The following is a 27,772-nucleotide window of genomic DNA, read 5'->3' as shown; positions in this document are numbered from 1 at the left end:
ATTTAGATGGATAACATGTGTTGTAATTAAAAAGTGTAATTTTCATTTAAGTGAAGCAGCACTTGTAGTGAAGAAACGTTGGGCAGACAAGTTTTTTTTTCTAGCTAATAACAGGAACTGACAGTTCAGTTCCATAGCAGTTTGACTCACTTAATTCCCATATGTGTGTTGATGATGATGATGTCACTTTGCTTCCGGGTCCTACAGAGCTTTAGCTCTATTCACCACGATGGGATTTTACTGATTTTAACCCTTTGTAGAGCTGACTACAAGGCTCTTTTAAACATCTGATCACACAAAAATATTACAATGAAGGTTTATTTTAAAAATAAAAATATCTTCATTTTGCCTGGAGAAATAATGAGATAGATAATTCTAATTAGGTGTCTAACAGTTTTTGGTCTGCTGTTATTTCAGCAGGAGACCCAGATAAACTTGCGTTCATCAATGGAGCTCTCAACAGTTTGGACCCGGAAGCAGCTTATTGTTGACATGGTTGGCATGGCAACAGTTTAAAATGGTTAGCCTCTATCTATGTCACTTCCTGTTAGCGTCCAATAAGGAAGTGAAAATATAAACATCACAAAAATCAAACCAAAGAAAGCTAGGTTTTAGCATAATCTTAAATATAATTGTGTGAACTATGGTTTGACAATGTGTCTAATGTGTCATAAGCACTTTAAGTCATTCTTTCACAGTGAAAGGATCTGTGTATTCTCTAAAACATGTTTTCAACTGAACATAATCGTTATGAAAATAGAAGCTAAGATGCCTGGCCTTAAGCATGTTCAGTACTGTTTAAAAAAAACTCACACCTCTTCTTCATATGAACCCACGTCATGTCAGTAACCTTTAGAACAGGCTCCTGACAGTCCTGACGAGAGGAGTGTAATGATTAAGAACTGGATTCAGTTTACTGGAAGTGCCATTTATGATCGTCAGTGTGATGAGCAATAACGTGTTTGGATGAAATTGGGACCAGATGTTCAAACATGACCTGCACCACGGCCTTGAATTATTCAGAGCCGCCTCAGAGCACTCCAGAGGCATTTCTGTCTGGTTTCTATATGGCTATGTGAACAGGGAGGCCAGTAAGGCACGCAAGCCGAAAGCATTACACTGTGTAGTAAGTATTTATCATTACTAAAGGATGTGCTCAAGTTGTGTTAATAATTTTAAAATCAATATTATTAGTAAAAAACATTCAATGTTGGGCCTTGTCATCTAATATCTATTGTTTTTCACATATGGCCCAAAATCAGACCCAATTCTACAGGAGCTTGCTTGATTATAATTTCATTGTCTTCGCCCAAAGTCAAGGATGCTTGTCTATACCCTCACGAATAAAAAAATATACATTGAAATTGTATTATTTACGTTGTTCATTGGGATCATTCTTGAATACTGTATATTTGCTATAATCATTATCCCAGATTTGAGCATTCGCTTTACACATATTAATGTGTAAATGATGCTTAAGAGGCTTTACACAAACACGACTGTGCCAGCTCTGAGCCGGCACACGCGCAGCCAATGGGATCTGCAAAAGGGGTGAATCCAGGGCTAATATTATACCATAAAGCAGTGACGGGGGCTAAGCCTGTGAATGTAATATTTAACACATTCTCAAGCAGCAGCAGCAGCGGTAAAGTCCGGGCAACTCACAGACATGGCCTGAAACCAGATTGTTCTATTTTTATACATAGTGTGCCATTAGTAGGAAAATTGATAGTAATGTAGCTTGTTTCCTGGATTATATTTGCAAGTTTGACAGACCAATCTCAAAAGTACTTAAAATTTCTCTTTAAAGTGGAAAAGAAGGTAAGGATTTTCTTCAGGGGTGTATTAAATTAGTATGTTAACAGTAGTTGTTATGAATAGTCAGCAAATAGTATTGTAGTAGATGTAAAAAAGGCTTCCAGCTTGTGTGTTACTTAGTTTTATTTGATGTATGAGGGAGAAGAAGAGTCTGAAGATGGACGTGAAATGTCCTCAACTCAAACAACCCAACCACAACTTCTTCTGCAGTGGAAAATTCCTGGAAGAAATGAGAACTTGCGCATGAAACACTGGAAAAATGAGATGACTTAAAATTTCGAAATAGGCTTGAGCTCATGAAACAAGCCTAAATATTTAACATTTTAAAACATTCACTGGCTATAAGATGCCTTGCCTTATCTTATCTTAGACTAGACTAAACCTATTTAAAGTTTAGAGTCAAATTATGTCATTTCTTCCTTAAAATTATTCTCTTCTTTTAGTGAAGTGGTGCATATTTTAGAAGCTACACGCACTGCACTACACTCTCAGTATGCTTTTAACGAACCAGTGTGTGTAGCCACTTTTCCACTCCCGAATAGCGCGTGGCCTAATTAAAAACCATATATTTCGTGAAGTGTTTTGTCAGAGTGCACCACCCAACGAGCCGCTTCACATATAAGTAGAGCCCTGAGGAGCTTTCATTTTGATTAGGCGCTTTAGTGATCAAAAACTATCGCGCACTATCATTTTCTCCGTCTTACATCTTTGCCGTTGTCATGCTCTCCTCCGTCTCTCGCAGGGCGACTTGGGCGGCACCAGGACGCTGCAGAAGAAGTGGACCACGTTTCAGAAAGCGCGGCTGGAGTGCTCTCTCCCCGAGCGCCACGTCTCCTTCAACAACCTCCGCGCCGTCTTCACGTTGCCGGGGCAGGACTGGAGGACCACCACCTTCTACGGCATCTTCCACGCGCAATGGTCAGTCAGTTTACATTTCATTAAGAGATTCACAAAGATGCTTCTGAGGGATTATTTAAAAGCCATTCCGATCAAAGCCTAGATTTGAAAAGGCCATGTCATCTTGAAACCAAAGACTGAATTAACTCTTATCAATCATCTTTCGTATCAACTTTCTTTTGCAATGGTTCTTGTCTTTTTGGATGGAAAAGTAGCAGTGAAACATTAACAACTGCTGTAAGGGCAGAGAGGTTTCTGGTTGTAAAAGTTCGGTGTCTCGAGGCGATGCTCTTTGATGTCGGCCCATTGTGCTGCTCTCTGAGATGTCAGATCACAAAAGTCAAGCAGCTTTGAACTTGCGCTATTTCTTTTTTTTAAACATTTTTATCCTTCCTTTTCTCTCCATGACTCACTGCCAACTTCTTAAAACCTGCGGGCTTTGATAGAGATCACATTAAGATAACTGGACGTAAATGACAGAATAGAGCGCATTAAAACCGCGACTGTCTCTCTATCATAAAACTGCTAAGCTCGATCATGTTGGTGGTGAAGTGCTTTCATGGAGGCATCGAAATGAATAGACACGACCTTTCCACTCGGTGGTTATTGCTCGGAAACAACTTGACATTTTTCTACTCCAAGAGTTTAATTTTATGCATCAACAAATGTAAACAAATAAGAGTTCATGTTTTCTCATTACTAACTAATTGAATACTGACGGATAATACTTACATTTCATGACTACTATTCATCTAAAAGCTTCATCTGACTTGCTCCTCATGTTAGAGTGAAAAACATTTTTGTCTCCTGTATTCGCAGATATTTGTGGCCAAGAAAAGGAATTGGTGTGTGTTATGAACTGATTTAAGTGATCATAAACCTAGAATACTAATGCTGAAACAACTACCCGGCTGCAGATCAGTGGCTAAAATCATGTAATCATAGGGGATGTGGTTTGAGTGAATGGTGGTAGTTTGTGCTGTCATACATGCGTTTCCAATGACATCACGCATAGTTCCGGCGGCCATTTTGAACACCGAAGTAGCATTATGCAGTACTACAACATGTAACAATATCTCTACTCAGGATGAAAATGAAAGACATGTACTCGTAGTCATTGCTCAAGAAGATAACAGTTAACACACGGCCCCAGAGACGCATGTTTATGTGCTAACCAGCAAATGTGGCACAGACTTTGCCACTGTCTGTCGAGCTACAGCAGGATTTACTAAAGATCTGTGTGGCTCACATCTATGAGCACTGAGGAAATACTACAGTAGCAGCTCAGCTCAGACCTCTGTCATATGTTGCATCCAAGGTTTAGAGTGTGGTTCAGGGCTTTGTCTTGGAAAGGGCGGAGCTGAGCTGTTGAAGCTAAATGCTATCCGGTAGCATGATAACATTTTAAACACTGACTCACTGGTTTCTTCCCCCCTCTCTGGGGCCATGTTTTTACTCTCATCTTCTTGAGCAATGACTACGAGCACATAAAAAGCCACTAGTACTGCATAATTCTACTTCAGTATTCAAAACGGCCACCATAACAAGTCACATGATTGAAAGGCATGTATTCATTGTCAAAAAGATTAGAGCGCTTTTAAACTCTTTTTGTCACGTTTTGAAAATATAAGTTACTGCCCCTTTAAAACAAAACATTTTCTAACACAAGAAAAACAAATACATAGGCCTATTTATTCCACATTTCGATTGGTAAATGAACTGAGCCTCATGAGAAATGAAGTCGCGCAACATGTTTCGATCTTATCCTTGCAAGACACGTCCAAAATGTGAAACAAAGAACAGACACACAAAAAAAACAGCTTGAGGAGACTCATTAAGTTTCCGTAATTGGCTTTTTTTATTTAGCAAATTAGGGTAGAAAAGTTAAGCGCTTAAATCATCCGCCAATATAAACAAATCATTTCTCTTCATTTGAACGTCCAGGTCCAGAGTATTTTTTCGCAAACCGTTTAGTGTTTGCTTAAGTCAGTAATTAAAAAATAACATGTCATTCCTGGGAGCGGGTTTTCATTGAATTTGCTTCGGAGTTGAGGGCTACAAGTGTGCGGCTTAATCACGCCTCGCAGTCACACATCAATAATTAATTTCACTCCCTATTCAAAAAAAATAAATAAAAACCCTCTCGAGCTCCCGAAGTAGCCATTAAATCGAATGCATTTCCTGATCAGCAGCTATAATAGATTACTATCAGCGGGCTGCTTAGTTAGAGAACATGTCATCAGTCTCTCCGTCTGATAAGTGAATAGCCTCCGGCCCTAAACGCCAGAATTACTATTTAATAGGATATTTAGCATGCATCCCATACATATCCTGGTACAGTGTTATTACATAACCATAAAAATGACTAATTCTCCATCTGTCTTTTCCTCTTGCCGCAGGGGCGATGTGGATGTGTCCGCGGTGTGCCAGTATCAGATTAACGACGTGAAGAAGGTGTTCGAAGGGTCCTATAAGGAGTACAGGGAGGCGTCCCAGAGGTGGGGGCGCTACACGGGGGCTGTGCCGAACCCACGGCCCGGATCGGTGAGATACAAAAAAGATCACACACGATCTCTTCATGCTTTTGGTTAGTTTGGGACAATGTCAAGGCTGATCAAATACCCACATCTCGACAAACGCAACTACCGTAATGTTCGGACCTGAATCGCTCCAGGCTGTCTTTTGATTCATTTAACCCGCCTTCGCTCAGTCCCTCCATAATATTTCAGAGGTGAGAGAATAAAGCACATTTATTTTGCACCCGAAGCCACATTACAGGCACGTTAAGGCATCCTGCATTTTTATAGTGCCAGCGTGCAGCAAACACAGCGTAGGGTTTGCACCTGTCCAAGTTATTGTGTGTGGTGTACGTCCGAAAGGAACCGCGTGAGCTCCACAACTTTATGTTTGCTGTTATTGCTCCTTTCTCACGTCAGAGTTCTTTCATTAGAAATAGCCGAGTGTTTTTGGACCCAGCTGCAACACATAACACAATATTTACCGTAAAAATCTCAAACTTGGCCGTGCCGCTGTATAGATACAGACGGCATCTCTGGAATCACCCATATATGGACATGTTTGAACCAGTTGAGGGGAAAAACAAAGAAGAGAAAAATCAAAACTTTCTATAATTGCTCAAAAAGCTAAACTGCTTTAACAAATGCTGACTTATGAATATAGTTTCTCTTATATAAAGATACCAAGACATAGAGAAGAGCAAAAAGGTTCAACAGCCCCTAACATGATGCGTCATGTTAGCAATGTGCTACATACTAGCTACGACTGCTGTTTGTTTTTTGTTTTTTTTTCTTCTGAACAATCTGCTGTGAAAAAACATCCATATGGACCCGATTTAGACTTGACTTTATTTGTGTGTGATAAATAAGTTTATATTCTGCCAGAAAACAGCTAAAAAGAGTGAAAAAAATTATGCGATGCCGACTGTAGAGTTCGGGAAATTCCACAGTTACCATGGAGATCCGCCATCTTTGCAGCTGTTAGCATACATTTCCATTGACTAACATTAGCTAAAAACAGTGTGGAGAAAATAGCCGTGGAACAGCTCCATTAGCTGCTGAGTTACTGCTGGTAAATACATCTAACACACTGTGGTGTCCAAGTGTTTTAATGTGAACAATAACTCCAGTATTTCAACTTTTAAAATCTCCATTAGTTTACAATTGCTGCTCATCCCATAATGCTTAATGATATGACGTCACATTCCCAAACTCTATAGGCCGCAGCGTTCAAAAGTAGCGGCTTATAGTCAGGAAATTACGGTGCATACAGAATGTATTGATTTATATAGTTGTAAAAGCCTGATATATAGGACTACTAAATGTTTTGAATGCTAAATTTTCTTTTAACCTTTTTGATTTTATTGTTGCAAATCACCCACCTCCTTTGTTTGTCTACAATTTCAGACCCAGTATCTCATTTACCCAGGCTTGGCAGAGGCACTCGGAGTGTAACATTGCTAATTGAATGAAGCCGCAACATAGCAAATTAAGCCTCCAATTCAGAGTGCTGTAAATTACCTCGATAAAATGTCCTATACGCAGTCGATGCGTTCAGACGTGCGGCACCCCTTTGGCTCGGTCGACACAGCCTCAGCATTTCTCATTCATTTTCTAGCATCATTCCTCTCCATCTTCAAAACAACTCACGAGACCCTCCGCGTGAAAATCTTCTCTTCCCTAAAAAAAAAAATGGACCACGTTATCTTCATCTCTGCCAAATGAGAACGAAACGAGAGTGCTTTCAAATTGCGCGGAGATTACCATTTCAGATTTCCGTGCACCTGCTCCGTGCGTCGGGAGGCAGCATTTTGGCAAAGCACACCGGCAATGGGGTGGCAAAGGGAAGAGTTAGAGGTGGAGAACAGTGAAAGTTGGCGCTAAACGAAACAAAAAGTTAGGCTCCAATGTTGACAGGAAATGGCGGAGATGTTTTTGCCGATACCCCAGCTGCTTCCCTCCTTATGTGTTTATTAATTTTCAGAAAAAAACCTATGTAGAGACGTTGAGTGAACTAAAACTAGGATGTTCTTTGCCAATGCTCCTGCTGCTTTCTTGTTCCTTACCTTAATAAATATTAGATTAACATGTCTGTTTACCCTGTGTGGTCCTTGAGAAGAATAAAAAGTCATGACAGTACCTCAAAGTTAGAACAATTGTTAAAAACCAGAAGCCGAGATCCTTCCTTCCCATCCCGTATTCTCGCTCTTCCCTCCGTTCATCAATTTTTAACCCTCTACCGCCTGTGTTTGCAGTGCATCACGAACTCGGACCGGGAGAACGGTTACAACAGTTCGATGCAGCTGCCCGACGCCACCCTCAACTTTGCCAAGAAGCACCCGCTCATGGAGGACAAGGCTCTTGCTCGCCCCCTGCTGCTCACGAAGGGCGTCAACTTCACCAAGCTGGCCGTGGACCGCGTCAACGCTCTGGACCAGCGGGCCTGCAACATGCTCTTCATTGGGACAGGTACTGCACAATATTACAGTCACCAAGCTCATTTTACGTTATACAATGATCTATCAGCCTCTCAGTGTCTGTTGAAAGCTCTAAAAGTGTGCATGTTGCCCACCAAAACACTTTCTCCCAGCTTTTGGCTTTGTCCTTGTTGACTTCTACATTTTTGGTTGTGTAAAGTTGCGACGTTTGCAGTTTTAGTCTGCCCTTTTAGTCCAAGCGATGTGCTATTTTTCTAACTTTAGACAAGAATAGTGACTAAAGCCCGAAATAATGACTTCGCTTTTCAAAGTAAATGGCTCTAAACCAGAACAAAAATAGCCTCGGACACAAGTTTCTTCCCGTCAATGACACCGTGGCTTATCCGAATACCATTTATACTATATGTATGAGCTGTCCCTATTTCCTCTTACATCTCTGTGGGACGCTGCTCCCATGACATTGCAGCAAAGCTATATCCAAGACGAGAGCTTGTTGTCCCACATTTCTCTGTCCCCTGCTGCGTATGTGTCTGTGTGTGCATTGGGGAGCTGTTGCGTGGGACAGCCTGGAGATAGAGGGAGTGCTTTCGGGGCACGGCGGCAGACTGAGACAGGTATAGCAACATTAGCCAAGGTGGCACAGAACAACGCGCCATCTGGCCAGAGCTGAGCGTCTATTCAATTACAGACTTGATTTGCATGCTGATATCCATCTACATGCATCAAAGGAAACCTCTACATATGAACAGTGTAATTAATATCTCTGCTCACTGGCCTTTGGCTCCAGGTGGCTCATTTGGCACACAAAAACAGATAATGTCCCACTGGTTTCAACCATTAAAATCACTCTTGTAAACTAATCTGAATAGAAGCAAGACTATTTTCTGTTATTTTGCTAGAGTCCTCATAATTGCCCCCCGTGGCTCAGTGGTTAAAACATTCACCTAGAATCCAAAGTTGGTGGAGCGTATTTTTGTTCTTTTCTTTGGTATTAAACAGTACTTCACCCGCCGTATAAATGTGGTGCGAGAGTGAGTGATTGGGGATATTTTGTAGAAACCGCTGGTGCAGAGCTGTAGATTTCCACCACTGAGTGTGAGGAGATAATGTATAACTGTCCTCTTTCGTGTCAAGATTACTATAATAAATGTGAGCGACCACAGTCAGAGGCTAAGTGGCAGAACTTTTGTCCACACATGTGAAGGTTGGCGGTTTGATCCCAGCTCCAGCCGTCAACACTCTACTCAATAAATTATGTCTGGTCTTTAAAGTTGATTTGTTAGAAACATGTTTAGTTTATTTGTTTATTTGAGCAGTAAACATTCTGCTTAAAAGGGGTGGGCCGAAGCAAAAAGCTTATGAGCACCCACCCCCGTAATCAATACAATAAAAATTATCATTTCACAATAGTACAAAGAAACATAGTGCAAAAGGAACAAAACAACAAAAAAGCAACAAAAAAATGATTATATACACTTGCAGTATGTGATCATGGTAGAAATGTCCATTTTCAAGATGGTATTTAAGACATTACATGACTGAACTTATGTACTGTCTACATTCCCCAAAAAGGATAAAGCTACATGAAGAACCGTATCAGTCGCATGCACGAACTCCCTCAGCATGCACACATACACACAATGTACCCGTTTATGAATTAACTTCTATCCTATTATAATTACATTATCAATCACACAATTAGCAACATCATATTTTGATTTGCCTCATTGGCAAAAAACTGGCACGCATAAGAATTTTGACACGGGTCTGATAAAGGTCGGATCGTTTTGCCTTAACCTGTTTTCTGCAATCTTAGGGCTAGGTTCAGGGTTATTTCCTCCAATGCATATGCATACTTAAATCTCAAGCTCATTTGAAAGCCAAGACCTTCTAGTTTCTGTGTGAAACTAGAAGAAACTAACCCTAATCAGACCCTAATCATAACCCTAACCTAACCCCTGATCAGAGTGGCACGGCAAGTAACAGGGTAAGGTGCTCCAAGTCTCCCAGTGGTTGCTGTCTATCAGCTGAGTATTCTCAACTAGTGATGCTTGGGGGGAGTGAAGGTTGGCAGGATGAGGTGCGATCCTCCAGTTTCTGTACCTCAAAATATGGAAGAAGCTACTGGGTTTGATAGGAAGATGTCAGTATTCAATGAAGTCTGTATTCTTGGGAGAGAAGCCTGGCCTGTGCATAACAGTCTTTAAATATTAGGGGGGTTGTCATGTATGCCCAATTTATGTATGCAGTTTTCTCATAATCATATTATTATTACTTTTTATATTAAACAGTCAGCTTGCCCACTTGTAGGCCCCTGCCCGCCGTTTGAGTACCCTTCATTTGCATTCTAATATCCGCCGTCATGCATCAAAGGATACTTGTGCATACGCCTAATTATTATCTCTGCTCTGTGGCCACTGGTTTATGCAGGTGTCCTGTTTTGGCACGGATCTGCAGTCAGTCTGTGCCGGCGTGTCCCTAATCCGGAATAACAGCGATCTGACAGTGGATTCCAGGGAATTTAAATGCAGCCTGTCTCATGAATAGCGAGACTTGAACCACTTGCAATTCAGATCACCGCACGCCGAGTCTGTGGCGACTGACAACTGCGACAACTGCAAGAAAACGGGGGTTTCTCCTGCTCGCCAGACACACAGGGACGCGCTCGTATAGGCCGCACAACCGCCCCGTGTTAACTCAACCCCACGCACATGCCAAAAACACGCGCGTACAAATTGATATGCACACACGCAAGCCGAGCCAAGAGCAGTCATCCCCGGCTCGGTCGCGCTTCGCGGCCCAAACTCAACGGGGGCCCTTATTGGCAGACAGGAGCGCGCAGTGCCAATTGGGCTGCAGGCTTGATTAGCTATTAGCTGTGGCGTTGTGACAGCTGATGTGAGAGCAGAGCGAGAGAGGGGGGCACACCGAGGGGAGCGCGCGTGCATGTGTGTGTGTGTGTGTGCGTGTGTGTGTGTGTGTGTGTGTGTGTGTGTGTGTGTGTGTGTGTGTGTCGAGGCTGGTTTTGTGAATATACAGGATTGAAGGATTAGCTGCCACTGGCGTTTGCCTCGAGGAACGGAGGCCATGATGCCCCTTCAAAGTGGCGCTGAGTAATTGTAATCAAACTGTTGCCCAGTATTCAATTTAACGTATTAGTTTTATTTAAGTTTTTGGACAGTACTGCGGTCATAGGGTACATACTAATCAACTATGAATGGGTAAGAAAGTAGGCACAGTAAAGTCATGTGAACACAATGGCAGAAGGAGTTAGCAGGTGCATTCTTAAAGGGGACACACAGTATCATGATCAACTTTATGAGCTTTTAACCATGTTTTAAGATTGTTCTCTCACTAAAAAAAAAAGTTTTTTCTGCATCTGTCACACAGTTTTGAAACGCTTCGATCTTTATTTTTCAGAATTTTGTTTCGTAATAGACAGAAACCCAGAAGTGTCCCCTTCATTTTTAAAGTCGATTAATCAGTTTATGACAGGCCTGCGCTCAATCTGCATTCAACCAGCAACACTGATTTGTTAGCATGTCATTATCTAAAAAGAAAAGGTGTCCTGTATGTATCTGGGTTTGAAGTCATGAAGTCATTGTGTAACTTATACAAAGTTATACACTGTAAATTGTGCATAACTTCAAATCATAACGTCGCCCAAGAAGTGACTTCCTGTTTCGATCCAGCACACCAAAATAAAGGCGCCATCTTAATCATTTGTGCAGCAGTTCATTAGTTCACCTTTCTTTCTGCCTAACTATCAACAGACAATGTTGTAAGTACCTGCTGAACTAATCAATGAGAAGAGCTGTGTGCTTTTATTTTGGTGAGCTTGATTGAAACCGGAAGTCACTTTTTGGGCAGCGTTGTTATGATTTAAAGTTATGCACAGAGTCAATTGTCAATGCTGTGGTTCCCAAAACCAGGTTTACAAGCCACAATTATTCATGATATGTCGACCAAGGTCATGCATACAAATGAATTGAATGTGAATTGCCTACAGTAAATAAATGCATGAGCCTAGGTTTGTACGTATGGAAATTGTCTCGGTGGTCTTCACTTTCCCACCTACAACCCCAACAACAATATATGAGCATTAGCATAGAACCCGCAGTGTGTTTTGACTGCAGAGTTTAGTATCCCCCATTACACTGCGCTACTCTCTTATTAATGGAGACGTGCCCATAAGAATTCACATGTCAACAGTGGGACGACTGCTCGGTGAATGCACACTTTGAAACGCACATGAAGGTGACCCCAGCAGCTGTGCCTGGATCCGCTCCGGAGCTAAACTGGTTCACTGCACCCCACACGAAATTTCTGTCTCCGCGTCCAACTACAGGCACCATGCAAAAAGTACAATGATGTCTGCAAGTGCTCACTGGGTTGGAACCTGCAAAGAAAAAGAGTTACCTGGGGCTGTGTAAAGCTTGGCAAGTTGTAGGGGGTACAGTGCGCAATTTCCAGTAGCGCAGCACAATTTCGTGAATACATTTGATAGCAATTTTTCACATAGGTTATGATTTGTAATTTAGATTTTTAAGATTCTGTGTACAATGTCTTTTGCACACATTTTGAAACAAGCGTCGCATCCATACCATTGTCTGCTTGTCGTGGACTAGTGGTTTTCAACCTTTTATTACTTGTGACCCCCACAGTTACAGGACAGTTTTAATTGTTTGAAGTCAAGTCCCCTTAAAGCAGTATAAGCAACTCATGCCCCTAGAGGCCATAAGCGTCACTGCAGGTGCCGTAGCATGTTGCAGTTTTTTACTCATTAATTGTCCTTGAGAGTAAATACTACGCTGATAGAAAAGACAAAGGGAGAGAGGGATATTGTGCATCCAATTACACAATGGAGATAATTTTTTTCACTCAAACTTGGCTGTAAATACTGCTTTGCCGTTAGCCTGTTAGCTTCTTCTTTGTGATTCCATTACTGTGGAATCACATTAGTTTGTTTGTTTGCTCCGGGTCAGAACACCTTGTGCTCAAAGAGTGAGATCAGCTGACATCCTGAAGATCCTGAACAACCAGGTTATTCCATCCCTGATGGCCTGGCCATTTTCCAAGACAACAATGCCAGGATTTATCGGCGAACCTTGTGAAAGAGTGGATCAGGATGAGACATCATTATCACTTATGTATTGGCCACCACAGAGTCCAGACCTTAACCCCATTGAGAGTCTTCGAGATGTGCTGGAGTAGGCTTTGCGCAGTGGTCACACTCTCCCATCATCGATACAAGATCTTGGTGAAAAATGTATTCATGCTGTAATCAAAGCTAAAGGCGGCCCATCGGAATGTTAGCTATAGGGTGTGACTTTTTTTTATGGCCGGGCACTGTACAGTAGTTTAAACATAGTAGAAAAATAAGTTGTACTGTTTTAACCTTTAAATAATTACCATTTCTAAACTAAAATTATTGTCAATAAAATACCATGGTATTGCAATTAAAAAGCATTGCCATTCTAAACAGAACCCTCAGCATTACAGTTTATTACTCAATATTGTTTTTGTTTTTTTGCCTAGACATCCCCTTTTCTTTTGTGCAAGTGCACATGCCATAGCACGGATAAATGTCTCTGGCTTTGATGATGTTTACCTTTCCGCTGCATCTCCCCACAACACGGAACAGCGTGACAACAGTTATCCGGACACGTTTTAGTGCGACAGATGTTTCTGTACAATGGTGGGGGAAACGCAGGTGTGATGGATGGCTTTAATTAACCCTTTATTCCGTTTCCGAGTCGCTGGCATCACTTACTTTGGCAACTAACAAACAACATCACGGCTTTTATTGCTCTCACCTGCTGCGAGGAAGCAAAACACCAACGTAGACGGTACATTGAGTTCACTAATAGTTCGCCAATGAAGATACGCAGCTCACAGCTTGATACAATGTCATATTAATTAACTAAAGACTCCACTTTGGTGCGATATTGTGGGCTATTAGGATGGTTTAGGATAGCGAGCCAAAGGAACTATGGGCTCGGAGGCGGCATCAAAGAAATGTGCGCATATTGTAATAGCATTATGAATAATTAAGCGGTCTCTTTGTGGTCGCAGGTGTGTGTTTGTGAATGTGCGAGCGGGACATTAATTTTTAAAAATCCTGTTCTCTCTCTGTAATTTGCTTATAGTCAGAGTATAAATATTTGAAGCAACTGGTGAGCAGTGCCAACACAAAATGTTTAAAAGAACTGATAAAGTTAGGTTTTTTTAAGACTCTTTTCTCTCACAGGAGGAATGGGTTAGATGGGTTTATTCTCTTATAAAAAGTCTCAATATCAGGGAAACAAGTGAGGATGAAGTTTGTATTTAGGCCTTTGTCTCACTGATTCAAATGTTGTCAAACTTTTTGTCAGTGTCCTGTGAAATTTGTCTTATATTATCAATGTAAGATGTACAGTATTGTGTCCTGAAGAGTCATAATAAACATCTATGGAAATGGTTTGCGGATCTTTACATATAAGTTTGATATTTTAATCTTTATTTTCTTAAAGCAGTACTAAGTAATGTGTTTACCTTGATAAATCCTTTTCGTAGTCCCTGTGGGGGAGTGTTTATGGGATGATTGGAGGGTCTTTCATCTCCCCTTGGTGTCTCTGGCCAGAAAACCATGTTTGCAACTTGACTGCCACTGGACCGGAGCCAGCAATACACACTAATGGAATCACGAAGAAGAAGCTAACATGCTAACGGGCAAAGCTAACTGCGGGCTAACGTCACTTTAAACAGTATTTACAGCCAAGTTTGAGTGAAAAAAAATATTTCCATTGTATAATTGGATGTACAATATCCCTCTCTCCCTTCGCCTTTCCTGTCAGCGTAGTATTTACTCTCAATCAATAAGTTAAAAAATCGTAACTTGCTGCGACACCTGCAGTTGCACTTATGGCCTCTAGGGGCAAGAGTTACTTAGTACTGCTTTAAGTTTGTCCCTCAATGTCCCACCAAATTGCACAGCCGCTCTCTTATTTGCCACTATTTACGGTGGTCCCTCAAGTGCATTCAATGTATTGGATGTTCTGCCTCTCACCTTGCCAGCAAACACAATTACATTGCATTACAATAACTTATTATAAAATATATGTTGTGTTGTGTTATGCTTTGTATTATAGCGGAGGGCTGGCTACAGCGCGTTGTCATCTTAAACTCAGAGGCCCATGTCATCGAGGAGATCCAACTGTTCGACACACCGCAGCCTGTTGACACACTCACCATCTCCCACTCAAAGGTTAGTCACAATATGTTCATCACTCAAACTTAAAGACTTGTTTTTTTCCCCCTTTCAGCTTTTCTGCCTTCTAGCAAGTCCTTGGGTATCTGCTTTATGCGTGCGCGCCTGTGAAGTTTCGAAAGCCTTAATGCCAAATGCCACCATTAACCTTGCCTATTGCCTTTGTGTTTGAAACATGTAATTATAAAGAAGTGCTCTCTTTTATGTGTCATTAAGATTTCATGTGATAAAATAGGCTTTCAGAGACAATCTCATCCCCTGCAAGATTTATCAAATTTGTCGTCGACTGAGCGATCCTCTTTTCAAATAGTCATTACTTTCTTGGACCCCATTCTTCTCTTATAACCTCTGAGAATCGCTAATACAGATTAAATCCTTCGAAAGCTCTTTTATAATCTTGCCTCGCAGTTGCATCACTTGTTCATTGGTATTTAGTGAGATAACAGTCACCCTTTGTCTCAGAAGGGGGAAAGGAAATGGAAGCTCATTTGTGTCGTGCTTTTCACAGACACAAGTCAAAGCGCTTCACTTGGGAGAATCATTCAATCACTCACACTTAGTGGTGGTAAGCAACGTATGTGTTAAATAATCTACAATGTTTACTCCCTACAGAAATATTTGTACATCGGGTCGCGCTCAGAGGTGCTCCAGCTGCCCTTGGCCAACTGCAGCCGCTATCAGTCTCAGCCCGACTGCCTGCTGGCCCGGGACCCCTACTGCGCCTGGGACAGTGAGGGGCGCGCCTGTGTCCGCATTGACCTACACAGAGGGTGAGCACCCGGGAATAGAGATTCAAGTTTTCTCAGATTCATGAGTTTGATTTTATTGATGAATTTAAAGAGTGCAATTTTTTTTGTGGATAAACAGAGAAAGTTCAAGCTAATGCTAATATTACGGTATTCAAATGTACCTGTGGTTACTTTTTTAAGATCACTAGTATTGATACTATTATTTTCATGTAGTTAAAATTGTAATGTTGGTTATTGAAATGTATCCGTACTTCTCTACATCAATAACAGAGGGCCAGGTCTTCCACTTGGCGCAACAACAGAATTGCTCAAGACGGAGTTAATATCTTGCGTACAAACAACGGTGCACAAGTGGTTTTGCCGATAGCCTAAGGGCGTCGCTTAGAGAAAAAGGCGTTGGCTGCGTCCTCTGCCTCGCGTATCTTATCGTAGGACAAACTACAAACTATTTCTTCCACTGTGAGTTAAACACTTTCCATCTCACAAACATGTCAATGGTCCCGCTCTAGCGCCAGTATTAAAGTGCATATGACACATTAGGCATATTTTTTGCTAAAACATAGTTACAATTATTTACACAATCACTTCCTTATTGGACACCGACAGGAAGTGACATAGATGAAGGCAAACGATTTCAAACTGTTGCCGTGCCAACCATGTTAAGTCAATGGGAATGAGTCAAACTGCTATGGAACTTTACCTTTATCTATGTCACTTCCTGTTAGCAGGTAAAAAAACGTGATCAAAACACCAGCACGTCTGCCCCCCACAGTCCCCCATAGTAGCGGAAGATATTTCAGTCTTGTATTGTCTGTAGGAGGTAAAGCAAGTTCATAACATCAGCATTGGAGTCTGTCCAGCCACTTACTGTCTCCCCCCCCAACCCCCTGTCTGGTTTAAAGTCTGCGTTTAGAAATGCAAGATCGGGCCCAGAGAGTTGCGTCAAACGGCAAGCGATGACTAGACTTTTTAATCTTAAATTTATTGTAGTGTAAACAAATTTTTCTTTCAAATAAACATCCTAATAAAAACTGAATCTCAGCCCGGCAACTATGCTGTCATCCTGTATCGCTTTTTTTTTTTTTACTTTCCAGTCCAAAACAAAATTTGTTTTCATGACAGCCAGCTTCTGTGCAGCCACAAAGAAACTATGTGAAATGTCCTCCGCCAAACTCCAAAATAGCCAACACATCATGCTGTTTTTGTCACTTTGGTTTCTTACTAAAGCTATTCACGCTGTAAAATTGCAGGCATGCCGTGAATAAATTAAACTTTGATTGCTTTGCTGTGAAGAAGCCAGTTAATGTAGTTACAGTATATTTTGACAGTTTCGCTATGGAGACGCTCGGGACCAGTCACAAGCACCATAATTATCCACTCCAATCCACACAAGCCACATTTCTAACAGAACACACTGGTGGGAGTTTGCCGGCTGCATCGCTAAAAATCCTTCGTGTTCCCCGTAGGTCCACCGCATCGCTGTCCCAGGACCTCACGTTGGAAAGGTTCAGCCGAGGGAAGCCCAAGTTCGATAAGCCAGTGTCAATTCCCAGCCCCGGTAAGTTATCAGTCAGTGGTTTCTGTGGGGAATGCACACGGCGCTTCACTGCGAAGGCAAAAAGAGTGTGATACAGTCAGATTGGGCTGAATAAATTGAGTTAAGCAGAGAGGAAACTGAGTGGAATATGAATAGGAAATCAACCGGAAGAGACTTGAGCAGATTCAGACAAATGAGCGAGGAGCAGGGAATACTTTATTGAATTTAAAAACTTTGGTGATTAGGCTCTGGCAGCTTGTAATGGTTAAGGGAGAGTCCGATGAAATTATCTGCTGCCTGGTCCCACTGTGTGTATGATGAAAAGGAGAGGGCAAGGTAGCTGATGCTTCTGGTTCTTGTTAGGGTTCTGCAATGGAAATGGGTTGGAGGAGACTTGGAAACAAAAGAGGGTGAAACTGCAAGCTTGATTTCCCGATGGGCGTGATTGACAGACAGGATTAATTAGAGAAATATGACGAAGGAACAAGTGGCAGGAAGCCTTTTCAAGAATGTCCTTTTTCATGAGGAACACTTCAAAGCTGTTCCTTGCTCCGGCATGCCATCTTTAACGTTTTGGAAGAGTGCTGTGACAGCTTCCGTCCCTTGGTTCAATGAACTCCCGCCTCTCGGTTCATGAGTGCTCCGATATTGGTAAAATCAGGAAGTGATTGGCTGCGAGCAGTTCCCCAAACAGTTCTTCTTTTGAACAGAAAGGAGGAGTGTCTGGCTGCCCAGACAATATAAAACTGGTACAATACAAAAACAACAATCAGGTAAAGGTGTATGGATGTGAACAATGAAGTAACAGTCAATGTAGAGGGAGGGCACCTCGTGACATCAGCCAGTGGAACAGCGTTTTTGAGATTTTTCACTCCATGAAAATGTTGGATTATACAAAAATACATGGCAAAGACAACACGTAGGATTTTCATGAGTGAGCGACATTTTTATAACAAAATATTGAACACTTTAAAAATAAAACTATGTGTATGTATTGTTTTTCCCAGATGCATATTAACCTCCTCATCTTCATGTTTTCCCCAGAGCACTCTCGCCTCCGAAACGTGACTGTGGTGGTGGGGTCGGACATGGTGCTGCCCTGTCAGCTGGTGTCCAACCTGGCTCAGCCTTGTTGGCTCTTCAACGACAGGGAGCTGCAGCTGGGCGCCCCAGAGGCTGCTGGAATCCGCTTCGATCGTACCCTGAAGGCCCTGGTGATCCCTGATGCGGGACAGGCTCAGGCTGGGCGATACGTGTGCTACTCCGAGGAGCAGGGGGTGAAGTTCCAGACGGAGAGGTACCAGGTGGCAGTGGTGGCCAGTGCCCCGGTCTTCATGGAGGCGCGGGCCCCGGACAGCAGCATGGGGCTCTTCTGGGTCCTGGTCATCACTTTGGGAGCAGCCTGTTTGCTTCTGTTAGTGGCGGCCCTGTACCTGCGCAGGAGGCTAAAGCTAGCACTCGGAAAAGGAGCAGACATGAAACCACTAGAGAGCACGCTGGTTTACCCCATCACCCTCCCCAAAGAACCACCCACATTTGTGCCCAGTAAGATGCCCACTGAGGAGGACCGCTTCTGGGAGACAGGCGCTAACTACTACTACTCTGATGGCTCTCTGAAGATCGTCCCCGGTCACGCCCTCGGGCCCAGCAGCGTGAGCAGCACAGCGACCCCCAGCGCCATCCCCGGCCAGCCCATCCACTCCCCGAGCCGGCTCAGCCTCACCAACATCAGGGGCTCCGGCAGCAATGGCTACATCCGGCTGAATCTGAGCGCGGCGGGGGAGGAGCGGGCTAGCGGGCCTGGCGCTGGGGGCGGCGGGCTGGCGGGCCTGGGCGGCATGACCGGGAATGACTACTCGAGCCCCTTTAAAGAGGAGCTGAGGCGCACACTGCAGCAGCGGAGTGTGCTGCCAGACGCTAACCCAGAGGAGTCGTCCGTGTAGGCCTGTCCTCCTCTGGCTTCAGTGTTTGTGTAGAAATAAAAAACAACCAAACTACCTCCCTCTGCTCTGGGGACGCCTGCTCTCTCTCTCTCTCCTCAGTCATGCTCACTCTCGCTCGCCCAATGCCTGTTGGACTCCTATAGCACAGCATGTTTCCAATAGACTCTTACATTGTGTTTAACAACATGCACTATGACGATCCTTGTGTTCCTGGGAACCATGCAGACTCCTGCTTCCACTGTGTAAATTGTGTATTTAAACGAGAGGAGAACACCTCAAGTATGGAAATCACAGGCTTAACATGTTTTCGAAGGGCACATCACTTTTTTGTCAAGTGGACCAAAAGGACTTGTTTGTTGCTGCAGACAAACGGCAGAAATATGCGACTGAAAAGCTGTCCTTGTATTCCTTTGAGACGTTTAGAGCTTAATGCACTTAAACCTGGAAGCGCATTTTTCTCCTGTTTTTGAATGTGCGAGTCAAGAGTGAGAGCGGTATAGAAAGGACTAATTAAACTCTAGGCAAGACGACAATCATGTCCCTATAGCTGAGCGCGGGACGGAGACGCGAGACGAGACAAAGGGAGCGCAAATTGAATGGCAAATGAAGTGAATAGAGGTAAAAGACACAAGAGACTTTTGAATGAAGGACAATCTCTCAAGACTTTCTGCCCGGTTTGTAATTTGTTCTCACGATGTTGTGCGTAACCTCGGAGAAAGCCTGCTGCCATCTCTTCAACTTTTCCTTTTGTCGCGATGGCTGCTTTGAATTCTGACATTTCTGGTTGTTACTTTTTCTAAGTCCTAAAAAACAACAGCAGTGTTCAAAATCTCATTACTACGGACTCACGGCTCTCCTGTGTGGACGACGACGAATGGGGCCAGGACTTCATTTCCCTCTTTTTACTTGCACCTTGTGTCCGATTTACTAAAGATGCACTCGTAAAGACTATGGCCTGAAGGGGCGCGTTACCGATCGCGCTTTGGCTGAGCCCTTTTGGACATTTTTGTTTGATATTTTGCATTCAGCTCTTACAGCAGCAGGGACAAAAAGACTGCTCACGGAAATCCAAATCAACATGAAGACATTGGGCAATGGAAGAATGTAGTTCCGACTGCTGTGGATGTCTCAATAAGTGCTTTTAAGACTTGTACATTTGTAGGCGAAGGTGGGAACTTGCACTGCCAAGATGGAGACTCTCACTTGTACACAACACACACACACACACACACAAGGTCCTATGAATGATGACTGTCCTGATGAACTGTATTGCTTTCAACCCGCTCCTTCCTTTGACCGAGGCCCATAGACAGACCTGGATACTGTGGACACATACAGAGGCACTGTAAAAGAAGAAGTTGGACACGCTGGTCCCTGCTGCAATGAAAGTTTAATGGACGACTGGCTTCAGAAGGGGACTCGCACCAGACTGTAGTGAAGGTACGCTATACAACTTTCTAATTCATTCCTCTACTTTTGGAGCTTTCCGTGCATTGCTTTAGACGTTTTCAAAGTCTTCAACTGGACAGGCTCATTTGGGATCGGGACATTTCACCTCAACACCTCTATTTGTATTTGTCGAGCTTTTGTAGGGATGTTTATCTTCTGCACCACCACTGCCTCAGGGCAACCTGTCAGGAGCAGTGCAGCGCCTTGAAACCCAACACAGAAAGGGCCAACCTGATTAAGATAGAGAGGAGGAGGAGGGGAAACTTTGGTAACTTCTGCTACAATGGTGAACTGAACGACTGCCATGCCCATAGTGCATTGCTTAGTCCTGTGGATGGAGCTTTAGCTTGAACTACTGGCAGATGATGTGAACAAAAACTGTTATTCATTGTAGTGCCCTAATCACAAATCAGGGTGCAGGGAGCATGAACACACACAGTACCCGTCAGAACTTTTGGAAACACTTTATTCATGTTTTGTTTTTTCTTTTACTTCAAGACTATTAACATTGTAGATTCTCAATGGAGGCACTAATTCATGAATGAACTCAGATGGAATTATGTTTTAAACAAAGCAATGTTGACATAGATTCTTCCAAATACTGTAGTTGCCTTTTGCTCCGATCACTGCTTTGCATTTTCTCAATAGGCTTGATGATAAAGTAGCAAGTATTGTGGGCCGTGGACACAAATTCCACGAGACCAGAGGAGATTTTAACATAATTTCCTTTTACTGAACACATTAACGAAATAAAAGTGTATTTAAAAGTGCAAACCAATATGTTATGGAAACACTGGTGGTGAGCTATGAACTAAATATTCCTTGAAGTGCCATTAAGCCGTCTACAATGAGTGTAATGGATGCAGGGCATTAAAAGAAAAATGAAAAATCCTCAATATTCATCTACTCCGAGACAAACAATGTCGTGGCACGAGATCTTGGCCCATCCCTATTGCTACCACAAATGGTTTTCACTTCAGATTGTTCAAAACCATTTCAGGTGACAGTAGGGTGGAAATTTTGAAGAGTTGAAGAACATATTTTATGTTATTTCACTTCCTTTTTTGTTTCCTCCATAATCCCACGTGTTTATTCATACAACAGTCTTCAATGAGAATCACCCAATAGTGTTGAAAATGAAGAAATGCCAAAACATAAAAAGTGTTTTCAAACTTTTGACGGGTTCTGTAAATGTAAAAATGCCCAGAATGCAATGTTCAGTTATATTATTCTGCTGATTTTAGTTGTAAGATGTATCGAAATACAGTTATAGCACATGGACCTGCATAAGCTGCTGATAATAATACCTGATACTTGTCTTCGTGTCAAACTATTTCTAAGTATTTAGATTAAAGTAATGTGTCTTAGTAGATAGACACAAAACATGCAAAATAGAGATAAAGTTATTCACTAAAACCTCAGAATTAATTGCCTGAATATTATTACACTAATTACTTATCCATGTGTAGAGTCTCCTCAAAAACAAGTATTGAAGTAAGATTTTATTTCCAATGTTAATTAAAAAAAGATTGTTTTCCGCTGTCTGCTTTTTGTTGTAACTTCAAAGCAACAGCAATATTTTGGAGATCAAATTTAAAATTCTTGCCAAAAATGTGGATAGGACAATGGATTTGACTTGCATATTGGTTTGCGTTCCAAAAAACTGGAGCCAAGAAAATTTCCTCTCTACAACCGAACGCAGAGGCAAGTGCTTTCAGCCGGTGTTTTCGAAATGTGACAAAACGAATGAAACAGCTTCAGGAATAAAATGCTTTCTATTGTCTGTCCCAGCCGCCAGCCAAACTAAAATGCTCTGTTTATAGAACTGGCAGATCGCTGTTGAATAAAGAGAAAAAAGCCAGATACTTTCAATGGCAGAAAGCTATCCTTTTTGTATTGTAGATATTCTTCACAGCTTGACACTTGTGTTGGTAAGAAAAACGACCACATTCAACAAACTGAGGGAAAAACAGGGACAGGTGTTTTTTCAGAAACCGCTCAAATGAATATCGATGGATTCACGCTGAAAATTGTCTAATTCACTCTAGTTGCTGCAGTTGTGGTCTAGTGTTGAAATCAATGACGTTTACTTAAAGCAGTACGAAGTAACTCATGCCCCTAGAGGCCATAAGCGCCACTGCAGGTGTCGTAGCATTTTCACTAATTTATTGTCCGTGAGAGTAAATACTACGCTGACAGAAAAGACAAAGGGAGAGAGGGATATTGTTCATCCAATTACACAATGGAGATATTTTTTTTCACTTAAACTTTGCTGTAAATACTGTTTAAGTGGTGCTAGCCCACAGTTAGCTTTGCCCATTAGCCAGTTAGCTTCTTCTTCATGATTCCATTAGTGTGTATTGGTGACTCCGGGTCAGCGCAGGGAAAGCTGCAAGTGTGGTTTTCTGGCCTGAGACACCAGGGGGAGATGCAAGACCCCTCTATCATCCCATTAACAGTTATATTCCCCCCAGAGGGACTACAAAAAGGATGTATTAAGGTTAACAAGTTACTTTGTACTGCTTTAAGTCACAAGCCATATTCTTTGAGCCAAGATTGAGAAAGCTGCATCAGGAAGAGCATTTAACTTAAAACTCCTCATCTCAAACATAGAGGCAGATTTAATCTCATCCAGAGCAACCTCAACACAGTAAAGCTAAAATTAACAAAAGAACGATTGCGTTTGTTAGAATAGCCATCCAATACCCACATATACTGTACTTTGTATTATATTGCTATTAATACCGACCATTTGAGCGGTAACACCTGCTTAAGAGATACAACAAATGTCCTGCAAGTAGGTCATTTTGACTTCAGTTCCACTTTGAAAACTTTTGAACACACACCACACTTATCAATGTCATTGTATTGCAACATAGTGGTAGTAGTAGTTGTTGTAGTAGTCTTTTGAAATAACTGAGCTTTACGCAAGTTATAAAAGCCATATTCTTTATGCCAGTCATCAAGTCTTGAGCAAGCTGTGTGAGGAAGGGCTTAAGTAAACCTACTCTGTAAACTCATTAACTGCAGGCCCTATGTCTTCAAACAATGACGGGGGGAGCGCATACATTTTGATTGTTTGTCGTGGCCCAAACTAATTTCAAACTCCTTATGCATATCTAAAATCCAAATTCTTCACAGGGATGAGTTTATGAGGGAGAAATACTGTCACGATAATGACAATATCAACTATAGTCTGCTTGTTCATAATCAATGAAAATGCTTTGAAAAAACCCCATAAGAAAATGTCTTTCATTACCCTGCTTGAAGAAAACTCAGGTGCAGTGCTTTTAAAAATAGCAATCTAAGTGTCTCTCTCTGACTCACCAACTTTCTGAGCCGCAACACCTGCCTAAGCAATACCACAAATGTCCTCCAAAGTCGGCTAAATTTTGACCTCGGTTCCACTTTGAAAACGTTTTAACACGCTGCACACTTATTTCCAAAGTCACACGGTGTTGAATATGTTACTCTGTGCTAACTTTCCTGTCTTTTTCGTCCTCTGTTGTTCTCCGTCCATCAGGGGCTTTCGCATTTTGGGACCAGAGGAAGAAGGAATCGTTCGGCGAGGACAAAAATACGAGCCCCCCTGTGTACAGCGCACCGACGGGATGTAGAATATGAAGAAGACGTTGAAGGTTGAAAAAGGCACTTTGGCCAAACAGCAGCGCCACCCAGTGTTTGCATGATCCTCTGCAAGTTCATCTTTGATATGATCACCTTTGTAAGACTTTGTGCATCATTTTGAACGATCATTTTTCTGGGACTTTTACAAGCACTAAAATGGTGAAAAGTAACGCTCTCTGCTTTGACAAAAAAATAAAAAAATAATGAATTGAAATTTTGAATCAAGGGTTGTACAGGATTTCACGGCAGCGTTTCAACGTGTTTACTTTTTCTGTGCCTCTTCACCTTTTGGATAAGCCAAAGTAGACTGCAGTCGCTTTTCATAATGTTAAAAACGTAAGGTATTTAGATACAGAGATTTTGTTTGATTTGAGGTTCTACTATTTAAGTCTTAAATCCGTCCTTTTGCCACATTTATCAGGCATAACATTATGACCATTGAAAGTCAGAACGATAATAAACCATCGCACTACCCTGTCAGCATATCATGCATATAAATGTATAGTTTTTAACCATATGATTGTGTTGTCCCATCTAAAACACACCTGGTATCACAGATTTATTAAAACTCAAATGAAACACAGGATGGAGTAAAAGCAAAACTGAAGTATCTTAATCAGACTGAATTAAACAAAACAAAGAAGGGTAACTTCAATTCATTATTATAAAGGAGAACAAAGCACATTACTTCACAATCAGATTCTCACAATATAATTGATGACAGGTTGACAATTTGCAAGAGACTGACTGAACTGAGGGAGTATATATAAATAGCCTCCCCTGAATTAATGAGGGAAAACTGGGCAGGCAGGAAAACATGAACCGGAACGGGCTCAGTCAAGGAACAGGGAGTGAATGAAAAGGTAAACAATGACTGAATAAGCAGAGTTATGGCACCTGGAGTGTTTTTTTTTTTCTTTCATTCTGGCAGTGTTGTGTTGATCACGACGCCTTTGATTTACTAGCATGCCATTTGTTGTGAAAGTGAAAGCTTGTTTATACAGTTTTATAACCCTCTTTTCCCACTGCAGCCTGCAGAGGGTGCTCCAGGCCAATTAGAAAACCTGCCCCACCCAGTCACCCACTCCTGACTGTGTTTCCTTTACATAGACATTAGAGGTCCCAAAATAATAATGTGCATAATACTACTTTGAATAATTTGTAATAATTTATAGTATATGATGATTACTTATGGGTGCGATGATTATCTGTTCATAATGTTATACCGGATTGACAGGCAGTTTACCCTTTTGCTATAATTGGTCTTTTTTTAAGCTTCCTGTTTACAGTTTGCTAAATAGTTTATTCACAAAGTTGCAAATTCAACCAAAACTGAAATGTTAGCCCTCTTTAACAACAAACTATTGGCTCTCATTAAGCAGCAGCTCTGTGGTTTAGAATGTGTCCTCTCACTCTCCTCATGCTGGTAGATTTAGGCGCAACTTTTACTTACACTGGTACTGTTCTTTTTAGAGTTTCAGAGACTATTTCTTTCATTTAAAAAAAAAAAAAAAAAAAAAGTTGCAACAAAATCTAAAAAGACAACAGATGACATGCTTGAAGAAATGCATTTTTGATGTAAAATACTTTCATTCCTTTGCATTGGAACCGTTTGCTCACACTGTATCTTAGCTTTTCAGTTTCTTAAACATCTAGTATTATATATCCTTATTTTGTGTTGCCCATTTTTTTTCTTGTTGATTCTTGTTATTGATATTTTGTTTGTTTAAAAGTAACTTATTTCACTTGTACAAACATGTTGATATTTATTACCATTGTACATATGTCCTTATTTTTTATATGTGTATATATACACAAATAAAAATAGAGATATACTCTGGTGTGTGGGATGTCATTTTCAAAACATACATTTTTGTTACAATGCAATACAGTGTCACAGTGTAAGCTCCTTATCTTCATCATGGGCATCTGAGAGTGGAAATTATACTGCTGGCATATGTTTTTGTAAACAGTGTTTTGTACATTTAAAAGGGAAATATATTCAAATGCAAAAATTAAGTAAGGATTTAAGTGTTGGCCAAACACAAATGTGTTAGTTCGGCACAGTGGTGGAGTGGTTAGCCTCACAGCAGAAATACTGGATTTGATTCCCAGACCAGGAGGGCATTCCTGTGTGGAGTTTGCATCCCAAACTCCCACCAGTGAACAAAAAATACTCAAAACCACTAACATGGTCAAATACAGTCCTCAAAAACATGTAGTGCCACCTCTTGGCCCAGGGCTCTCATGAAGAGACAGACGTTCATTACTAATTAAATCAAGGTCAAACAAAAACAATTAAATCTTCAGGATCAATAAAAAGGATTTTCTCATATTGTTGGTCAAACTTTTACATTTTCAATGCAATGTAGTGCCTTACTAGCCTGGCTAACACCAGACTAAAATCACAAGTGATATTTAGTCTGGGGACCACCAATTCATTTTCTCGTAGGAGAGGTGTGGTTTACGATCGTCCATACTCGTTTATTGGGCGATACGAAAAAAAAAAAAAAAAGTCTCATGCGTCTGCACGTAGCCATGGCCAATCGTATCATCGTATGAGATGACGTATGACGTACCCGCTGTAAACTGTTGAGCTAAATTATTTAGAACAAGGTCTAAAGCTTGATCAAAAAATACCATCGTGTCTGCTGCTGCCATATTGGATCTGTAAATAAACTTTTTTTTTATTATCCGTAAATAAACTACAAGCTTCCATATATTGAATAGCGCGTCATCGTCTTGCCGTCCCTCCTCGCTCTGTGATTGGTTCCCAAATCCACCGGAGATTTGGCCATGGTCCCCAGGCTGTTGTGCAGTTCGAAATGATTCGAGCGCACACAGCAGCCTGGCGTTAGCCAGGTTAGTGCCTTACTGTAAATGTCACCAACTCAAATAGATTTCCTCCGATACTGACGCATTAACACATACATTATATTGTTATTCTTGTATAACAAGTTGTGATATTCCCTGAAACGTCTCATTTTTGACAGGTTTCCACACAAACACAGCGATGGATCAGTCGTGTGTGTCTAGGGCCCTGCTTCCTCTCTCTGTGCAGCACCACAACAAACTTCTGTAGATACTTTCAGTGCATCCTTGAAGAGGAATGTGTGCCTGATGCAGGAGACAGGCCCCAGCCGCACAGACAGCCTCCTCAAAGTTACATCTGATCTTGGTGTACTCAGCGGCACCGCACACTCAAACTTACCAGAAAACTGACTCTTGTGTATTTGTATGAGGCTGGATGCTTTTCTACCAAATCCAATTACATGGCCTTGTTTCCTATTAAGGCAATAGGACGTCCAGAGTGCTTGCAATCACAAGAAAATCAATGAATTAAAATAACAATATACAAATATGTTTTTTTTTTATTACCAATAGAACTATAGATAACTTGTTTCAATTTCTCGATGATGATGATTATTTATTATTATTATTATTTAAAAAAAATCATCATTATTATTATTATCGTCATTATTATGATTATGATTATTATTATGATTATTATTATTTTATATCTATTATTATTATTGTTATTTTTATCAT

The 27,772-nt window shown here is 41.5% G+C and overlaps 1 protein-coding gene across 3 annotated transcripts in view; it reads left to right on the top strand.

Annotated features, from left to right (window-relative positions):
• Positions 1–24,700, top strand: part of sema4c (sema domain, immunoglobulin domain (Ig), transmembrane domain (TM) and short cytoplasmic domain, (semaphorin) 4C) — a 159,462-nt gene extending 134,762 nt beyond the window's left edge. For all 3 annotated transcript variants that reach the window (XM_079567376.1, XM_079567374.1, XM_079567375.1), the window contains exons 10-17: positions 2,561–2,736; positions 5,115–5,259; positions 7,487–7,700; positions 14,800–14,915; positions 15,531–15,688; positions 17,134–17,225; positions 18,249–20,587; positions 24,120–24,700. In XM_079567376.1, the coding sequence (XP_079423502.1) occupies positions 2,561–2,736; positions 5,115–5,259; positions 7,487–7,700; positions 14,800–14,915; positions 15,531–15,688; positions 17,134–17,225; positions 18,249–19,147 (1,800 nt within the window). In that variant the 3' untranslated portion in view covers positions 19,148–20,587; positions 24,120–24,700. The remainder of the gene's footprint in view (positions 1–2,560; positions 2,737–5,114; positions 5,260–7,486; positions 7,701–14,799; positions 14,916–15,530; positions 15,689–17,133; positions 17,226–18,248; positions 20,588–24,119) is intronic.
• The last annotated feature ends 3,072 nt before the right edge of the window (positions 24,701–27,772 follow it).

The sequence above is a fragment of the Gobius niger genome (genome assembly GCF_951799975.1).
Source record: "Gobius niger genome assembly, chromosome: 1".
Taxonomy (NCBI): domain Eukaryota; kingdom Metazoa; phylum Chordata; class Actinopteri; order Gobiiformes; family Gobiidae; genus Gobius; species Gobius niger.
Note: the sequence above shows the minus strand (reverse complement) of the source record. Positions and strands in the feature narration are given on the sequence as shown.